The 19,307-nt window shown below is 49.4% G+C and overlaps 1 protein-coding gene and 1 long non-coding RNA gene across 5 annotated transcripts in view; one reads left to right on the top strand and one right to left on the bottom strand.

Moving 5' to 3' along the window:
* Slc9a8 (solute carrier family 9 member A8) overlaps positions 1 to 19,307 on the bottom strand; it is a 67,397-nt gene that overhangs the window by 3,392 nt on the left and 44,698 nt on the right. For all 4 annotated transcript variants that reach the window (XM_075963132.1, XM_075963131.1, XM_075963133.1 and 1 more), the window contains 7 exons: positions 17,310 to 17,448; positions 15,128 to 15,233; positions 9,177 to 9,293; positions 6,914 to 6,996; positions 4,980 to 5,091; positions 2,121 to 2,341; positions 179 to 325 (listed from right to left, as the gene is read on the bottom strand). In XM_075963132.1, the coding sequence (XP_075819247.1) occupies positions 179 to 325; positions 2,121 to 2,341; positions 4,980 to 5,091; positions 6,914 to 6,996; positions 9,177 to 9,293; positions 15,128 to 15,233; positions 17,310 to 17,448 (925 nt within the window). The remainder of the gene's footprint in view (positions 1 to 178; positions 326 to 2,120; positions 2,342 to 4,979; positions 5,092 to 6,913; positions 6,997 to 9,176; positions 9,294 to 15,127; positions 15,234 to 17,309; positions 17,449 to 19,307) is intronic.
* LOC142844537 (uncharacterized) lies at positions 3,018 to 18,924 on the top strand. The gene is made up of 4 exons (XR_012909738.1): positions 3,018 to 3,105; positions 14,208 to 14,346; positions 15,379 to 18,519; positions 18,597 to 18,924. It is a non-coding gene; the product is annotated as an uncharacterized LOC142844537 (long non-coding RNA).

Raw genomic sequence — 19,307 nt, 5'->3', positions numbered from 1 at the left:
GTCCCTGAGGGCAGCAGGGAAATCTAAACTGTTGTTAGCCATCTTCCAAGGCGTGTAGCGAAGGAAAGGCAGCAGGGTCAGAGCTAGGCTGCTTACTAGCCTCCAGCAGCGACTTCCCTCCCCACCCCTGGCCACTGCAGGCCTGACGCTGGAGTCAAGGGATTCCTGATATGCCCACCTCCTGTGTCAGCCGCCGTGTGAAGAAGGGGTTCAGGTACTTGGCGTCCAGCCACATGAAGCCTTTGAGGTCCTGCTGTCTGATGTAGTGGGCTTCATATTCCTCCTCGGTGAGCTCAGACAGGTGCTCTGACTCAATGGCATTGCCCTGTGTGACAGAGCTGGCAGTGTGAGCAGGCACTTCCCTGGGAGCCCCCACTCTGCCTTCCTTCCAGAATGCCACCCCTAACACATGCTACCCTAGTATAGGTGATCACCAAAGGGCTCGCAAAGCTTACTCTCTGCAGGGAGGTCCAACGACAGGTTTGGAGCATAGGAGTCTCCTAAGTTGTAAAGCCCTGCTTGCCTGGGCCTACAGTGCAGAGGACAGTGGAGGAGTGCATGGTCAATCTCTGGGGTCTGAGAGCCCTGAAGATGCTACACATTTCAGCCCCAGCTGTAATTCCTGCAACAGCAGGTTAGCGGGAAGGCTACCACATCTGCACACTTACTAACTTCCTATACTGCTGCTGGTTTGGCGGCTCTCCGCTCAAAACCTAGTTAGAACAGGCTCTGACTGGAACCTTTTTCATGCCTCGGTGTCCTTCTCACCTGCAGATTGGGGACTATGAAAGTCCCTGCTTCCTGTAGAGTCCAAGTGCCTTAGCCACAACACTGTTATGGTTGTCCAAGAGGGACTATAGCCTTGGCAGAAATGTCAACCTACACAAGGATCCCATCTGTAATTCCCAGTACTTGGGAGGTAGAGGCAAAAACATTGCAAGGCAGCTGTAGCCACAACACAGTCAAGCCCAGCTTAATCTACAGTGAGCCCATATCAAAACACAAAAATGGGCTGGAAAGATGGCTCAGTCATTCTGAATGCTTGCTGCTTTTCCAGAGGACTGCAGTTCAGTTCCCAGTACCCATGTTAGGCTCATCATTGCTTGTAGCTCCAGTTCTGGAGGATCTAATGCTTTCTTATTGCATTCATGGGCATGAGTACATGTACACGTGCGTGCACAGGTGAGCACACACACAGCTCTTACACACACACAGACAGATACAGACTTTTACAAAGTTGAAAATAAGGAAACAAAAACAACAAGAACAAAAAAGTAAAAATCACAACACAACCCCAAGTAAACTGGTTAGCCAGAAGATGGGAAGAAAGGGCTCTGGGCATGAGAAGGACCTGCAGAATCCAAGGCTGGCTACCTAGAGGAAAGGCCCTGGACCAATGGCCCTGACTCTCCCATTCCAGATAGCACTTTGATGACTGACCCAAGTTACTGACATCTTCCTCAAAGAGGGAGACTAGAAGGAAATGCACCTCAGAATGCAGAGGATGGGCGGAAGGGTAGGTCAGGAGTCAGGGTTGCTGTTGAGGAAGGAAGGGCAGGGAGCCAATGCAAGGTGGTCCCAGCCTGAGAGTAGGCAGCAGGAGGTGACTCTCAGGAAGCAGAGATGTGCAAGGGGACACAGAAGCCTCAGTTTCCAATGTCTGGGCTGTGAACCCCTCTATCCCTAAACCATGACCCCTGTGTCCTTGAGGATGCCACCTTGAGCTGACCCCTCAGCTATAAGCCATCACTCTCTTGGTCCCTCCTATCGAGAGGTATAAATGCACACTGAAGAATACCTAATTTTGAAACCATCTGGTCCCTGACCTGGGCTTCTGGCTCAGCTCCTGATGGCTGAGGCACTCTCCCAGGACTCTGGCATAAGACCAGGCTCTACTTCAAATGTCCTGAGCTACAGATGGCATCAGTTCTCAGCTGCTATGGCTTCAGCAGGTCACAAGGCTGGTACACATCCTACCCCAGAGAGTTATGCTTCAGAAGCCAAGTTGCCGCACCTGTTCTCAGGCCTGTACTGCTGACGCTGGGGTAAGTAAATGCATATGCAAGAGCCTGACTTGCTCTCCCTGGCAGACAGGCCACAGGGCCCACCGCTGCACTAACCATCTTCTCAGTCTTGCTGAGGTTGACGTCCTTCTTGTTCCTGCGGCGTGCCCGGGCATCCTCAATGTCCACAAGGCGGATGAGAGGCATGGTGCTGCCTCCCAGGAGCAAGATGGTGAAGAGCACAATGACAATGGTGGTTGTGCCGATGAGCTGTCGCTTCTCCATGGGCTCCAGGCCGAGATGCAAGCTCAGGGCATAGGGGATGGCCCCTCGAAGGCCTAGAACAGTAAATGGAGATTCAGGGCCAAGCCAGAAGCAGGGAGAGAAGAGAGAAGAAAGTGGCTCTAGCTTAGCACCACTAACAGCAGGACCTGCAGAAATGGCCTAGGATGTGAGATAGCAGGGCAGACAGGTTCAAGTCCCTTGTATGTTCTGCATGGCTGGTTCCAGACAAGGTGACCACAGCCATGGCACTGTGTAGCAGGCGTACTTGGGGACTCATCAGATCTGTCATATGACAGAGATGGTAGCTGAGTCCTACCTGGGAGTCCCAGGCCCCCAACTAGGTGTTCTGTGCACAGACAGGGCTGTCTGCCACAGAAACCTGCCTAGCAGGTGCTGCCACTCTCCACAGAGCCCAGGCGGGGACCAGCCTAGAGTATGTGCAGCAGACCCAGGCAGCAGTGAGAGTGTGATTTGCCTAGTGACTCTCCTATCGGTAGAGCTTACTGGCAACGATGACAGGACTAGGGTGTGGGCAGAGCTGGAGCCAGTTGCTCTGTACCATACACACAGAGCTCCAGAAGCTCCCAGAGCAGCTAGGTGATGGAGGAAGGTCATTGGCTAATAAAGGAACTGCCTTGGCCCATTTCATTGGTTAGAAGATAGGTGGGAGGAGTAGACAGAACAAAACGCTGGGAGGAAGAGGAAGTGAGCTCAGACTCGACAGCTCTCCTCTCGGGAGCAGACGCCTCAGAGAGAGACGCCATGCCCCGCTCCCGGGCAGACACACGCGATGAAGCTCCGACCTAGAATCTTCCCGGTAAGACCGGTGCGCACAGATTATTAGAGATGGGTTCATCGGTATATCAGAATTAGCCAGTAAGGGCAAAAGCTAAAGGGCCAGGCAGTGATTAAATGAATACAGTTTGTGTGTTGTTATTTCGGGGCATAAGCTAGCCGAGCAGGCGGCTGGGGTGTTGGGGATGCAGCCCCGCCGCTCCCTATTACTACAGCTAGGTCAGTAAACACAACACTAAATTCAGGAGAGTCACTGGGAAAAGAGACCACAGTGGGGCAGCTCAGACATGTAAGGGGGGGGGAGGGCTCTGAGAAGCTTGGCTGCTGCAGGAGTCCAGACCTGAGATGGCCAGGAGGCCAGGATTCAGAGATATAAGCAGGGCGAGCTACTCTTCTCCAAACCTACAAGGATCACAGGATGAGGGGACCTGACACATGTGACAGGCTCAGTGTGCACATATGCCTAGCAGGGCTAGGAAGGGAGCGATATATACCAATCCACCGTGCTGCTTCCCATGGAAGGGAGGGCAAGCTAAGCAGCAGGCAGGCAGTGGGCTCTGGCTCAAGGAACTCACTGTGGCCCATGACACCCAGAAGTAGAAAGGAGTAGGAACTGGGTTCCAAAGGAAGGGCTGGTTTGGAGAGCAGGACAGATGGAAAGGCCAGATCAGGAAGTCCAATACTGTCAGAACACAGGTTCAGAAAGAGGTGGGGCCAGGACCCAGGATGCCCCTGTCTGGGGTCGGTGTGGGAAGGGCTGAGTGGGAGGCTGGGGAGGTGTCTTTGGTATACTGGCAACAGTAGTAGGAAGAGGGAGCCTGAAGCCCAGCAGATACACTAGGTCATGGGTTGATTCTGTAGAAGCCACTGGAGAGCTGCTTAGGGCCAAGGCCAGCACAGCAGACAGGAACAGAGGTGGAGAAAATGAGGACAGAGTGAGGAGCTGAGGCTGGGAGAGTAGCCTTGGTTTTGACTGGGAGGAGACATTAACTGTTTAAATGATAATTCCAGCACTTGGAAGGCAGAGGCAAGGAGAATGGCTGCAAGTTCAAACCTAGACTCCATTGCAAGTTTCGGGTCAGCTAGACCTCTACATGTTTATGTGAGACGGGTTCAGGTTGGACTCAAGCTAGAAATCCATCTGCCCTGTTCTTCCAAGTAGCTGGCATTACAGTTAAGTGCCAGTGTACTTAGCTCAGTTTTTATAATAAGGCCTTTTTGAAGAAAAAGAATTATGAGGCAAATTGTAGTAAACATTATGAAGCACTTCAACCCACATGGAAATATTCAGTTATATTTACTTATTTTATTTTTTGAGATGGTCTCACTCTGTAGCCCTGGCTGGCCTGGAACTCACAGAGATCTGCCTGTCCCTGCTGGGATCATGGCCTGTGCCTCCACACCTGACTAATGACTTAAATAGGAAGAGTCCAGAGAGTTAAAGTTCCTAAGGGACTGGTGCTTTAGAGCTGAATATTGACAAAGTCACTCTAATCTTGAGAAAGTAGAGAAGTGTGATTGACAGGAAGCTGCAAGGCTCAAGATTCAGCTATGGGCCCTGCAGCAGCAGAAGTAGTAACTGGATAGCATCAGGAGGCTGTGGGTCAAATCCCCATGCTCAGCACCACCCCACCCCACACACCATGCTACACAGGCTTGCCAAGGCTGTGCATGGAGCTGGACAGGTTCTTGCTTTGCCTCCAAGGGTTCCTGGATGCTAGGCATCATCTTTGCCTTCCTGGAACCTGAGCATCCTCATTCCAGAGTTGGAAAAGGGCCAACCACTTCATGGTGCTGTGACAAGGTGCCATTTGGTAACACCTGTTGGAGCCTGGCTTGCCAGGGGCCCATGTATGCAGCCCAGGTTTAGGCCCGCCCACCCTGGCTGCCACTCACCACTGAACCACATGATGAACATCATCTTGGGGGTAATTTTGTGATCTCGGAAGAAGTTCAGCAGGTAGGACAGAGGGAAGATGTTGACAGCTCTGCCGAACAGTACCAGTACCTGTTGATATCAATGTATCAATGTGCTCAATGCAGGCGGAATCCACTGCACCTTCAGGCCAACATCAGTGTAACACACCTGTCTAAGGTAGTCCTGTCTTCAGCTAGAGAACAACATCAGTGTAACACACCTGTCTAAGGTAGTCCTGCCTTCAGCTAGAGACCAACATCAGTGTAACACACCTGTCTAAGCTAGTCCTGTCTTCAGCTAGAGACCAACATCAGTGTAACACACCTGTCTAAGCTAGTCCTGTCTTCAGCTAGAGACCAACATCAGTGTAACACACCTGTCTAAGGTAGTCCTGCCTTCAGCTAGAGACCAACATCAGTGTAACACCTGTCTAAGGTAGTCCTGCCTTCAGCTAGAGACCAACATCAGTGTAACACACCTGTCTAAGGTAGTCCTGTCTTCAGCTAGAGAGGCTCCAACAGTCAGAGCCTCACACGTGTGCTGCTAGCCCTGGCTCGGCCTGGGTGGAGCTTTTCAGTCTGACCTTTTGTCTCAGATGCTAAAAGAGGCTAGAAGCATCATCCTAGGTTTTAGTCACACAGCCTCAGAACAAAGGCAGCACCACACCAGGCTCCCAGTGGGGCCTAGAGACAAAAAGGAATCCATAATGGGATGGGCTTCTGCTAATCCTCCCCACTGTGGCACTGTGGGGAAGGGGACGCAGTTACTTCTGCCTTTGCTCTGGGGTCTGGCTCCTCAGAGCTAGGAGGACGGGCTGAGTGAGGCCTACCTGGGAGCACAAAGGTGGCTCAAGTCCTGGGTCTATTGTGGGGTAAAGCCTCCTACTTTAACCAACCACAGCTCCAAGGAGCTGGGGTAAGGGCTGTGCTCCAAGCATTTGCTTCTGCACAAGGCCCTGGACTAGATCCCAGCAACTCAGAAACTGTCAGAGTTTCTGTGAAAGGCCTTCCCCAAGGCTTTCCCCCAGACCTGTGCTCACAGGACAGACTGAAATAGGCAGGCAGCCACTCTAAATGGAGGTCACATGGGAACAGGAAAGAGTCAAAAGGACCCAAGAAAACTGGGGTCTCATTCAGTTGAACACATTTCTCCTTTCCTTTGAGGCAGGTTCTGCCTGTGAGCCTAGGCTGTGCTTGAACGTGCCATGTAGTTAAAACTGCCCTTAAGGCCGGGCGATGGTGGCACATGCCTTTAATCCCAGCACTCGGGAGGCAGAGGCAGGCGGATCTCTGGGAGTTCGAGACCAGCCTGGTCTACAGAGCTAGTTCCAGGATAGGCTCCAAATCCACAGAGAAACCCTGTCTCGAAAAAAAAAAAAAAAAAACTGCCTTTAAGACTTCTTCCTGGGGGCCTGGAGAGAAGATCAGTGCACATAAAAATAAAAATAAATAAATCATTAAAAAACATTTTTATTGTCTTTTCTTGAGACAGAGTCTCATTGGGTATGTAGCCTGGAACTTGCTACACAGACCGGAGTGGCCTTAAACTCACAGAGATCTGCCTGCTTTTGCTTCCCAAGTGTTGGGATTAAGGGCGTGCAGCATCACACCCAGCTGGCCTTAAACTCTTAATCCTCCTGCCTCCATTTCCCAAGTGCTGGGGTTATGGGCACCCACTGACATGCTCTGGCTAAGACTGTACTGTTTGAAGGCGACAACACCATTCAAGGACACTGAAAATGTAAAACGTCCAGATGCTTATGTCTGGGATTTTTTTAAAGAAAAGACATTTTCAACAGAATCATGTCTCTGTAGTTGTCGGCTCTGAACTGGTCACAGTTATATAGATGGTTCCAGACCATGTAGTTGATATTCTAACAATAAACATTCAATAAAAACAAGAAAATACTTACTATGCACCAAATGACAAAGGAAATTTCAAACTTGTGAGGGAAACTAAAAATGGACAGGCCAAGAAATGCAAACACACATGTTTCTGAAAGAAATCAAAGAATGGATTATTCACCCCAGTTCCTTTCTTACAACCCAGTAGTAACTTAAGCAGGCATTCCCAAAGCCACACCAACAGCCATCTTATTTTCTTGCACTAGATACTGTGGTTAGACTTTGTACTTGGTATTTTTTTTGGGGGGCGGGGTAGATGGAATGAGATAAGGTCCTGCTATTTGGCCTAGGCTGGCCTAGATGGGGGTAGATGGGTTGAGATAAGGTCTTGCTATCTGGCCCAGGCTGGCCTAGATGCAATCTGAGTGCTGGGATTGCAGGTGTGAACCACCATGACCAGCTTCCCCCTTTACTGTCACATAGGCAATGTGTCTCTGCTATTGACAATTTCCCAACATAATGAGTAAGCTGTCAGATATTGTATGCAAATAAACAAGCTCCCACCCATGTATCTGCTGAACACTGAATCAGTCAGGGTCCTACATGGCTCAAAGTGGCAAGAATTCCAAGCATTTGAATGTAGGTGCATATGACAAGTGAGAAAGGGGGCTTTAGTTAACTCCCTCCCAGTTCATCGTGCTGACAGCACCCACTGGTGGACAGAATGTACTGGTGTTGGCTGGAGGTTCAAGAGGCAGCAAATCCACAGGGTTAGCTTGTGGGAAGGACCCATTTGCAGGCTTAGTCACACTTGGTGCAAAAACTTGTGTGTGCTAAAAAGAGCACCTCATAAATTTCCAGGCTCCTGATTAAACTACAGGGCCCAAAAGAAGAGCCCAACACCTAAGGAGACAGGGATTGCATTTTAAAATGTGCACATCAGCTGCTGAGGCTATTTAAATCACTTCAGTGGCATTTGCAGTGGCTTGTGTATTCTTCAACACAGCACTAGCAGGGTGCTTGTCCCTCCCCTCCCTGAGACACCTTATATAATAATGTGCGATCCTTCAAGCCAGTGCATTCAGGCCTACTCCACTTCTCCCTAGCAGCGGGAAGTGTGGTGGACTTAAGCCATCCTTTCAGAGTGGCCACATAAGCTGCTTCTGGCAATGCAAGCTACATGAAGGCAGCCTAGTGCGCTGGCTAACCTCCTCATGGAGAGCAGGTCAGGAGAAAGCACACGCCTGGTGAATTCTCATGAATGCTGTGATGGAGTTTCAGAGGAGATGGTATGCATGTACAGTCCCAGAACTGAGTACTAACTAGAGCTGGTCAGGGGCACAAAACAGAAGCCAAGAGGTGTGCTGTTCTCTGCTCCACCCTGTGAGGACCAGGTCAGAGCCTTTGGCAAAGGCTTTCTGGTAAGAGCTGCGGATCAGCCGGGTGGTGGTGACGCATGCCTTTAATCCCAGCACTCAGGAGGTAGAGGCAGGTGGATCTCTGTGAGTTCGAGGGCAGCCTGGTCTACAAGAGCTAGTTCCAGGAAAGGGTCCAAAGCCACAGAGAAACCCTGTCTTGGGGGCGGGGGGTGGAGCTGTGGATCAAACAGCCATTGGGGCACTAGAGGGCTGTCTTCTAGCTTGTACCTTGGCAATGGGCTATCTGGCCTCTCCTTACCCAGCTTCCCTACCTTGCAGACAACCCTGCCATCCCCGGCTCCAAAGTGAAACAAGGCCCCTCAACACCAGGGAATGCTAAAATTGCAGCTGAGGTCTAGCCTCAGAGCATATGCATGCCTGAGCAGTTTAGAGGGATGGTTAAAGATAGCATCTTTACTCCAGGTATGAACAGGAGTGGGTATGTGGTACATGGAGGGGGAAGAAGCTCCAACTGTCACTGCTTGACAGGCCTCATATTCATCCCAGGGGAACACGGCTCTGGAATTTCCCCCAGGGCTAGGATGCTCTCATTTAGATGCTCACAGTGCCCTAGATGGAAAGCCTAAGACCCCGCCACTCAAGAGTGGGGCCATTTGACCACCCTCAGCAGCATCTCTAAGGAACATCTGTGGAGATCTCCACATTAACATCCGGAATGTTCAGCAGCAGTTCCATTTTTGGCCATAAACTGCAGGCACCAAATGTCCATTTCTTAAGTATTATACATTTTCTATGGAATCACAAAACCACAGGAGCCAACCCAGAAGTTAGGAGCATGGTACTTGCTTGGGCTTGGAAGGATTCTGGGCCCTGCTGCCAAGGAAAAATCCTAGCTTACACCCCATCAGGACAGGAATCCCAGTTTGTGTGGACACTCAGAGGTGGGACTCACCACATAGGAAGGCCACTGTCCGGAGGGTCTGCTGCATGAGGATCTGGGTGACTGGGGAGAGGTTGTGGTGTGTGTAATGTGACATCACGATACCAGAGAACAGGATAGCCATGATGCCTGGAGAGAGGGCAGAGGGAAGACATGACACACAGCACAGGGACTCTTCCCTGGATCCCAGAACCCCAAATATTAGGGATTTAAGAAAAGGAGGGTCTGGAAAGATGACTCAGAGGTAAAAAGCAGTGGCTACTCTTCCACAGGACCCACATTTGGTTTCCAACACCTACAAGGCAGTTTATAACTATGTGTGACTCCAGTTCCAGAGGACCCTACACCCTCTTCTGGCTTCCATGAACACCAGCTTTGCAAGCGGTACAAAGACACACACTCAGGCAAAGCACCCAGGTGCACAAAAAGGAAAGAAAAGACCACAGAAACTGGGATGCAGTTTCAGTTGGTAGACTGTCTTGCCTAGCACGCGAGAAGTCCTGGGTCCCATCCCTAGTGGTACATAACCAGATGTGGTGGCACACACCGGCAATCTCACCAACTGGGAAGTAGGCAGCAGGTCAGAAATTCAAGGTTATCATCGGCTAAATAGCAAGTTTGAGGGCAGCCTGGGCTACATGAAACTCAAAAATGAGGAGGAGACAGAAAGAAAGTGAGGAACAAGGTGTGGGGAGAGACAGAGGCAGGGAGAGAAGGGGGGCTGCAGACATACAATCCTGAGGCCTTTCAGAAGCTACAGAGAAATGGCCAGGGTCTTGCCTCTCTCTGCCAGCTGGTGACATTAGTCAAGTGGCTCCCCATCTCCACGCTGTAGTTTTCTCGGTGGTACAGTCCCTGCTCCCACAACAGTCAGGGATGAGTGAGAGATACGAACTAAGGGGGCTGGAGAGATGGCTCAGATGTTAAGAGCACTGGCTGCTCTTCCAGAGGTCCTGAGTTCAATTCCCAGCAACCACATGGTGGCTCAAAACCATCTGTACTGAGATCTGGCGCCCTCCTCTGGTGTGCAGGCATACATCAAGGCAGAATGTTGTATACATAATAAATAGATAAATCTTTTTAAAAAAAAGAGAGATACGAACTGAACATCAGTTGTGGAATATTCCTTTATACTGTGTGAAAATGTGTCACTGTGACTGGTTTAATAAAAAGCTAATAGCTAGACAGGATTTCCAGGGCAGAGAAGATGCTGGGAAGAAGACAGAAGTCGAGAGACAGACATGGAGGAAGCAGGAAAGCAAGATGGACAGAATGTGGATGAGGTTAACGAGCCTGGGGCAGCACACAGATTAACAGAAATGGGTTAAGTTGTAAGAGCTAGTTAGAAACAAGTCCAAGCTATCGACTGAGCTTTCATAATTAATAAGAAGTATCCTTATTGTGATTTGGGAGCTGGCTGCCAGGACAGAGGAAGACTTGCCACACACAGTTCCATGGCTGTGTGGCTGGTACTGTCACCTAAGAACCAGGATATAAAGGGTGGCCTCATGGACCTTTAAGATACTCTCAGTCCCATCTGAGCAGAAGGAAACTGAGGTTTTTTTTTTTTTTTTTAAAAAGCCACCGAAGATGCCAATACAGAAACTACAAATCAAACTTAATAAGCCAAATTTTAATTTGCTTCCACCATTTTGGAGAAGCAGTTAAAACTGGCCAACTACACTTGTGCAAGACAAAGATCACAAGCTTTGTCACACTTTAGCCACTGAACTGACCACACACTAAGCCCTGCAAAACAGGTTACCTGCTCTTGGAAATCCCCACAGAGCACCTGCTCTTGGAAATCCCCACAGGGCTGTGCTGTGTACATGACAGAAGGACTGGAATGTTGTATCCCCAAACTCCCAGGAAGCAGCCCTTTCCTTTATGCTCCCATTTTGTCTGCAAAAGGGGACAGACAAGGAGATAATCCTGAGCAGACGAACAAAGGGAAGGGGCAGTGAGTACAAAGTGGGCTTTTCCTAGAGCTACAGTGGACAAAGAATCCCCAGCACTCCCCATCTTTGCCTGCTCTCATTGTGTCCCTGCAGGTGTTCTCTAGGAAAGCTGGCCCTCCCTCATCCTGCAGCATCACCACAGCCATCAAACACCAGAGGCTGGCAAGATGGCTTGGTGGTTAAGGGTACTTGTTGCTCTTGCAAAGGACCTGGGTGTGAGCCCTAGCACCCATGTGGTAGCTAACAATCACGCACAATTCCTAAGCATTTATGTGGTGCACAATCATACACAACAATAAATCTAGCCAAGTGTTGCGAATTAGGTCAGTCCATTAAATAACCAGGCCAGCTCAAGAATAACAATTATATTTTAATGGTTTAATGAGGAAACTCATGCTATAAGAGAGGGAGGTCTGACTTCCTATCTGCCCGGTGGGCACCGCTCAGAGAGAGCGAGCACCTAGATCCTCCCAGTTTTTCTTCCTGGGCCCTGGTAGCTATGCCTTAACTAGATGTGATTGGTTGACAGAATTTCCCCATTAGCCAGGCATGGTGGCAAGCCTTTAATTAAAGGCAAACCTTTAATCCCAGTACTCAAGAGAAAGAGGCAGGCGGATCTGTAATGAGTTTCAGAAAACTCAGAGCTACACAATAGAAAGCCCATCTTATCAAAAAACAAAACATGCAAAAATAATCTAAAAATTAATAAATAAAATAAATAAAAATTTACAAAAATGTGACAGCAGGCAGGGATGCAGGTTTGGAAAGTCATGTTCAGCACATGTGAGGTCCTGGCCTTGGGCCCCTCGGTCCAGCACTATATCAGCAACCAGTACCAAGAAGCACCCATGCACTAGGAGAGAGGCCATACATAACAGGGAGTGGTCTCAAGCTCTCTGGCCCTCTTAAGTCCAGTGCTCACAGGGCTGCCTTAGACAAAGGCCATCAACATGCTTTTCATCTCAATATAATGTTAACCCAAGCTACAATGCCCCCATCAGCTGAACCACAGCTCCATCATGCTACAAAGAGAGGCTGTTGTGATTGGCAGAAGGGGCTATAAATACTTGCTCCAGAGAGCTAAGGCTCAGAGAGCAGCCTGTGTGGAAATTTCCCAGGATCTGTCTAGAACAGTGTTTCTCAGTTCCAGTAGGGGGCAGTCTAGGCAAAGGGCTGCAGGTGGCCATGTTGCACTGGACCAGGGTTAAGTACACCAAAAACACTTGGTATGGGAAGAGTACCAGAGCAGCGGCCACCAGGACAAATGCACAGCTCTCTCTCTTAAATAGGGAGCTGCAGCCCTGCTGGGCAGCATCTTCACTTCTGAGATGGAGTTTCTTACCACATGGATGCTGAGTCTGACCGAAGGGAGTGCAGACGGGCACTCCAGAGGACAGCTCAGGAGTCTGCCCATGAAGCCTCTCCACACCCCACCACCCTGACCCTTAGATGATCTCACCTACTTAAATCGTCACCTATACAGGCCCAAAGAATCAGAGGTCGGGGATGGCGCCACTGAGGCTTACTTTTGGGAAAATACGTGAATTAGCTACATTCAAAAAAAACCTTTTTAAAAAATTTTATATGCCCATGATCTGCTGGAAAAACACAAGGAAGTGGGTTTTTGTTTGTTTGTTTGTTTTTTTGATTTTCGAGACAGGGTTTCTCTCTGTAGGCCTGACTGTCAAACACTCAACAGTTCTTAACAAAGTAAAACTGAGGCTGGGCAGTGGTGGTGCCTGCCTTTACTGCCAGCACTCAGGAGGCAAAGGCAGGCAGATCTCTGTGAGTTCAAGGCCAGCCTGGTCTACAGAGCGAGTTTCAGGACAGGTTCTACAGTGACAGAGAAACCCTGTCTCAAAACAAACAATAACAGCCGGGCGGTGGTGGCGCACGCCTTTAATCCCAGCACTCGGGAGGCAGAGGCAGGCGGATCTCTGTGAGTTCGAGACCAGCCTGGTCTACAAGAGCTAGTTCCAGGACGGGCTCCAAAAACCACAGAGAAACCCTGTCTTGAAAAAACCAAAAAAAAAAAAAAAAACAAAAAAAACAAACAAACAATAACAACAAAAAAGTAAAACTGATATGCATCACATCACCTAGCAACATCACATAATCAAAACATTCCAGAATATTCACAGGCCAAAGCGGAGACCCTGATCACCCCTTGAATGAGATGGTTGTGCGCTAGTGCTTCCTGCCACCTCTGTCATAGACAGAGTCAGGTACCAACGACTAGATGTTGCATAACGTCACCTAGTGACATCTGGGAAAGAACTATTAACAATGCAGTTCATGGTGACCGCAGAAGACACGGATCTGACCAGGGCCCTGTGACTACACACATCCATCAAAACTCAACACAACACCATACATCAATGGCTGACAGGCTGCTGACTCATCCCACAGCATGGAAGGCTGCAGGAACCAGTGCTCAGTGGACAGCCCCTCCTCCTACAGCAGGGAAATATGCACCTGGGATGTATGGGGTTCAGGGAGCCAGTGTTTAAGTCTCATAACCTCACAATCTTGAGTAAGGAGTCAACTGGATACCCACTCCAGGGGTGGCGAGGTTAAAACCTAAGTGCCAGCCAGCGAGGGAACACACATCTATGAAGGAGGCTGAGGCAGGAAGATTTTGAGTTCAAAGCTAGCCTGGGCTAAATTCCCACTTCAAAAATCAAAACAAATATGAGGCCAGCCTGGTCTACAAGAGCTAGTTCCAGGACAGGGAAAAACCCTGTCTCAAAAAACAAAACAAAACAAAACAAAAAAACCAAAAAGAAAACATTTTACTGCGTGTCAGCCCCACTGTTATCCTGTTGCAGCGTGTGGTTTCATGAGAAGCTTGCTGGAGGGAGCTGGATAAGCCGGTTCTGAGCCTCAGTTCAGGGGTCCAGACATCACTGCTCTAAGCTCTAATTCCAGCTGCGACAGCAGCAAGTGTTTTGCTTTGCTTTTGTGCTGTGTACACGTGTATACACGCTCCGTATGGGCATCTGCACGCCTGTTTGTATGTATGTGCATGTGGAGGTTGGAGTTTGACTTCAGGTGTCTTCTGCTATTGATCTCATTTTTAATGCAGGGCTTCTCATTGAACCTGGAGTTCATCAATTCTGCTAGACTGACTGGCCAGCAAGCTCTGAGAATCTCTACGTCTCAGCGCCCCAGTGCTGGGGCTACAGACACACGCACGTTGTACACCTAGCTTTCACTTGAGCAAGGTGGGTTCAAACACACATCCTCATGTTCCACAGCGATCACTTTACCAACTGACCCATCTCTCTAGCCCCTGACGTTTTTTAAAAAATATTTATTTATTTATTATGTATACAGTGTTCTGTCTGTGTGTATGCCTGCAGGCCAGAAGAGGGCACCAGACCTCATTACAGATGGTTGTGAGCCACCATGTGGTTGCCGGGAATTGAACTCAGGACCTTTGGAAGACCAGGCAATGCTCTTAACCTCTGAGCCATCTCTCCAGCCCCAGCCCCTGACGTTTTAAATAGAGTACACTGATTTAGCTACTTTGTCTGTCTGCCCTCTGTCTATGTTTTCGGGAGTGTGTGCACACGCAGAGGGCAGAGGACAAATGCTGGAGTTGGTTCTCAACCTTCCACTATGGGAATTATTAAGGCCATCAGTTTTGGTGGCAGCTGCCTGCACTTGCTGAGCCATCTCAGAGTTTGAGTGTTTCTGAGGCAGAATCTCATGAAGCCCAGGCTAAGCGCGCTGTGTGGTGGAATACAACCTTGAACTCCGGACCCTTTTGCCCCACCCCCAGTGTACTACACTTCAACCTCAGGTTTTCTTGTGATAAAACTGGGGCCATCACAGCACCGTTACCTCTGCCAAGAGAAAGCAACTCACCTGACAAAACCTCTATCACCAGGTAAAACACTGAGCCATGGTCACAGTGTGCTGGTTATTGTCTCTAGCCACAGTCACAGTGTGCTGGTTACTGTCTCTAGCCACGGTCACAGTGTGCTGGTTACTATACCTTACCTGAGAGTGAGATTCCCTCTGCCAGCCCATATGGCAGGTAAGCAAAAATGATCATCATGCCAAACTCCAGGGAGGGTGTTCTCCTCAGGTCAATGTGCTTCAGCACGTGGCACAGGTGTCAAGGAGAAAGGCTCAGGGCACTGGAGGAACGCAAGGCAAAGCACACATATAAAGCAGAGGAGCAGTGAGAAAGACACTGATCTGCAGTTACAGTGGGGAATTTCTCACTATAGAATTGTTTTTCTTTGTAGGAACAAGAACCTGACAGACATTCAGAGACTGCATTATCTGTGGCTGCAGACAGCTCACTCAACTGCTTACTCTTCAAGGACTCATCGCCCTGCTGAAAGGCCTGTCCTTCCTGTCCCTGCAGAATACCACTCATGCCCCTAGGAGCCGAGGGCCCGTGTTCCCAGGCCCTGACTGAAGCGGAGTTCCCATGTTCTTGCCTCATTAATATGTGCTCCTTGAAGGCAGCCACATCACTGCTGTTTGCTTTCTGTCCTTCTCTGCCCCTTCCTCTTCCTTTTGCCTCTCTTTCAGACAGGATCTTATTATGCAGCATTGCTGGCCTCAAACTTGTGGGAATCCATCTGCCTCAGTCTCCTGAATGCTAGGATTATAGGCATGTATCACTATCTCTGGCATGTTTTTAATTTTTTTTTTACATTTTATGTGTATGAGTGTTTTGCCTGTATGCCTGTGTACCACATATGTACACTGCCCACAGAGGCCAGAAGATGGTGTCTGATCCCCTGGAACTGGAGTTTCAAGTAGTTGTGAGCTGTCACATGGGTGCTGGGAACTAAACGTGGATCCTCTGTAGGAGCAGCAAGTGCTCTTAATTGCTGAGCTCTAAGTGTGGAGGAAACGCTACATCCTCATTCTGCTTATTGACAGCTGTTCATCAACTCAATCAGCCTTCAACTTCTGGACAGAGGAACAGACCAGAACATAGCCAGTGCAGTAAGAAACATACTCAGAACCAGGCAAGAGTGTTCCAGCTAGCTGAGAGACAAACTGCTTCAGGAGGGCCATCTGGCCATTCTGGGGACATGGGCCAGTTGCCCAACCTCTCTGGATGCTGTCCTATTTCTGCAGATAAACTGTCACCAGCAATAATGTCTCATTGCCATAGGGTCCTGTTCTCTGGCTGACAGTCCTCATCTGGGAAGCAATTCACAGTGCAAACCATGAGGGCAGTACTTCCTGAAAGCCCATGTGGGTGGTACTTCCTGAAAGCCCTTGCCATCCTTCCAGATAAACTCTCATCCAGGGAGGATGGTCGGAGCACCACACTTCTAGGCTAGGGAGATGGCTCTGTGGTGAAGAGCCACCTCACTGAGTTCAGTTCCTAGCACCCTTATCAGCAGCTCACAACTGTTCTCTTTCTCTCTCTGAGACAGTCTCTACACAGCTCTGGCTGTCTTGGGACCTGTAAACCAGGTTGGCCTTGAACTCAGAGATCCACCTGCCTCTCCCTCCCAAGTGCTGGGATTAAAGGCAAGCACTACCACCACCTGGCTAAAAATAAATCTTAAATAAAAACAAACAAAATCCACATACAACCTACAGTTGCTAAGAAAATTTCCAGTTTTCTGGGTGTGAGAACCATAGCAGTGATAGAATGACGTCATTTGTCTGTGGTTCTCAGCCTGCAGCAGCAGCAGGTCAGATCAAATCCGCCACCCTAATAGCAAGGCTTTGAGAATGCCATCCGTGCCAGGAGTGGTAGTACACACCTCGAATCCCAGCTCTTGGGAGGCAGAGGCAGATGGATTTTTGTGAGTTTAAGGCCAGCCTAGTCAGACATACTGAGTTCCAGGACAGCTAGGGCTATATGGACACCCTGTCTCAAAAAAAAAAAAAAAAAAAAAAAAAAGAACCAAATGAATTAAAGAAACTGGCGTCCTTGAACAATGGTGGTAAGATCTGTCATTTCAGCAGGACACAAAGCTTAAGGCCAGCTGATGTCTAGAAGAGAAAGTGTCCTCCCAACACTTCAGAGGTTGAATTTAAGAGTCCTTGAGTTTAGAGTCTTTCTCAAACCACAGTTTAGCACAAAACCTTCCTTTAAAAAGCTTTAGATTAAAATTGGACCCTTGAGGAAGAGGAGAAAATAGTGAGAGTGGACGCCATCCATGTGATCCCTGTACCTCGTGCTCCCATGCTAAAAGGATATCAATGCAGAAATCAAGCCCGTCAGAGTGCCAAGTGCTGCAGAGCCAAAGAACATTTTGAGGAAGTAGCCGAGGGCCTGTGAGAACGTTTGCCACCCACTGACATCCGACATATGTTTTCTTGTTAGACCTTCAGCCGTGCTAGGAGAGAAGGAAACAGAGAAAGTTAAAGTGCTGTAGACGGAGTCCTCAGTCTCAGCTCTGAGCATAACTCTTCCTTTCAGATCCCCCTTCTTTCCCGCATTCTGTCCATCACTCCATGTTCTATGGTCACCTACTTGTCCAGGTGGTTTCTGGGGCTCAGAGGTGAGGGCAAAGGTGATGTCCTCAGGAGCTGCCCTGGAAATGAGGGGGAAGGGCCAAGGGCTGTGAAAACAGGGTGGGCATCTAACTCAGACTGGGGAGAGGGTGACTGAGGAAGGTTCCTGACGCAATGTAGACTGGGTTTCCACTTAAGAGAAAGGGTTCTCAGGCTGAGGAAACTGCCCAGGGGTGGACATAGCAGAGCAGCAGCCAGTGCAGGGCCCATAGACAGTGGGAGGGCCAGCGGTTCACCCTGAAAGGCCTCATCCTCTCAACCATTCTGAGTATAGGAATCCTACCATAAAGCCCCAGACAGGGCTTCGGGCTGAGAGGAGAACTCAGGGAGCCCAGAGATGAGCTGGAAGGTCCTCCCTTTCACTGTGCCAAAGCAGCTGTGGGAAGCCAGTCAAAGTGGCTTTGTTCCCAAAGGGAAGAGCACCACTAATAGAGAGCTGCTCTTGATAACATCACACAGGGTTCTCTGCTCTCCGTCCTGGGTCTATCTGTTCACAGGTCACACCTCCACCCTTCTCTGAGCCACATCTGTCTTCAAGTCAGGTCTGCATCAGCAGCTGAAGTGATCCCCTTAACACACACTTGCCAAGGAACAGCTGCTCCAAAGCTTCAGCATGGCCGATCCCTGACAGCTCTGTCCAGTTCTTTCTCCTCTGTGGTGTCCTACATGGGCACTGGCCTTTTTCTACAGGGCATTCTTCACTGTCCCTGGCTCTGCTAACTAACTTACCTGTCCTTTGGGACAGTCCCCTCTTTCCCTGAAACACCTTTCCTGAGCAGGTCAACTCATTTCCAGGTCCCTCTGAGCCAGCTCTTCCTTCAGAGCGTGTGGCAACTACAGTGGGACTCCATCCTGTTCTGTCCCAGGCCAAAGCACAGTGCAGCCTATCAGAGGTACTCATGCGTGTCTGTGGAATCAGGCAACAAACTAAGAGCCATTCAGCTTCACTAACTGGTATTCTATCTGACAGGAGACCGACCTATGATGAAGAGATAAATTGGTCAGGTGACCTCAGATCCCTGGTGACAGATGCACAGGCTGGAGGAACATGAAGCAGTTCTGAGAGGTCTCACAAATAAAGTCTGCCCTCAGAGGGCAGCCAGATGGCCCAGAAGACAGAGGTGCCTGCGGCAAAACCTGAACATCAACTGCTGAAGGATGTGCTCTGAGTTTCAATTTTGGACTGTGTGCATATAAGTGCACACATACATATAAAATAAATAAAAGTATTAACTGAAAAGAACTCATCACCTAAGTTTCCTGAGCTCCTGTGTCATATCCCCGACTTCTCCTTTCCCAGCAGATCAAGTAGGGAATGTGGGAGCAACAAGGGCTCTCGCTGGAAGCTGATTTGGTTGACCAAATCCTCACTGGACCACACCCACACCTGTGTGTAAGAATGCAGTGGGAGAGCCCAGCTGCTGCTCAGGACTTACCTGTAGCAGCCCCTCCCCTCCACCTTTACCTACAGACATCCTGCAGAGACACTGGGAGTCCCTGGATAACAGACTTCCTGAACCAGGACCTATTGGTGGCCATACATGCTGCTCCCACTCCCTCCCCTGCCTCCTACCTGGGAATCAGAGAGCCTCCACCCAGGCTTATGTTGTGAAACATTTCCATTCTTAGAACAGTGTAAAAATTAAACTCCTACTTCTGCCTCATGGGTTGATTCCTCCAG

Source organism: Microtus pennsylvanicus, chromosome 2 (assembly GCF_037038515.1).
Source record: "Microtus pennsylvanicus isolate mMicPen1 chromosome 2, mMicPen1.hap1, whole genome shotgun sequence".
In the NCBI taxonomy this organism is placed as follows: Eukaryota; Metazoa; Chordata; class Mammalia; order Rodentia; family Cricetidae; genus Microtus; species Microtus pennsylvanicus.
This window is presented reverse-complemented; position numbering and strand designations above follow the sequence as displayed.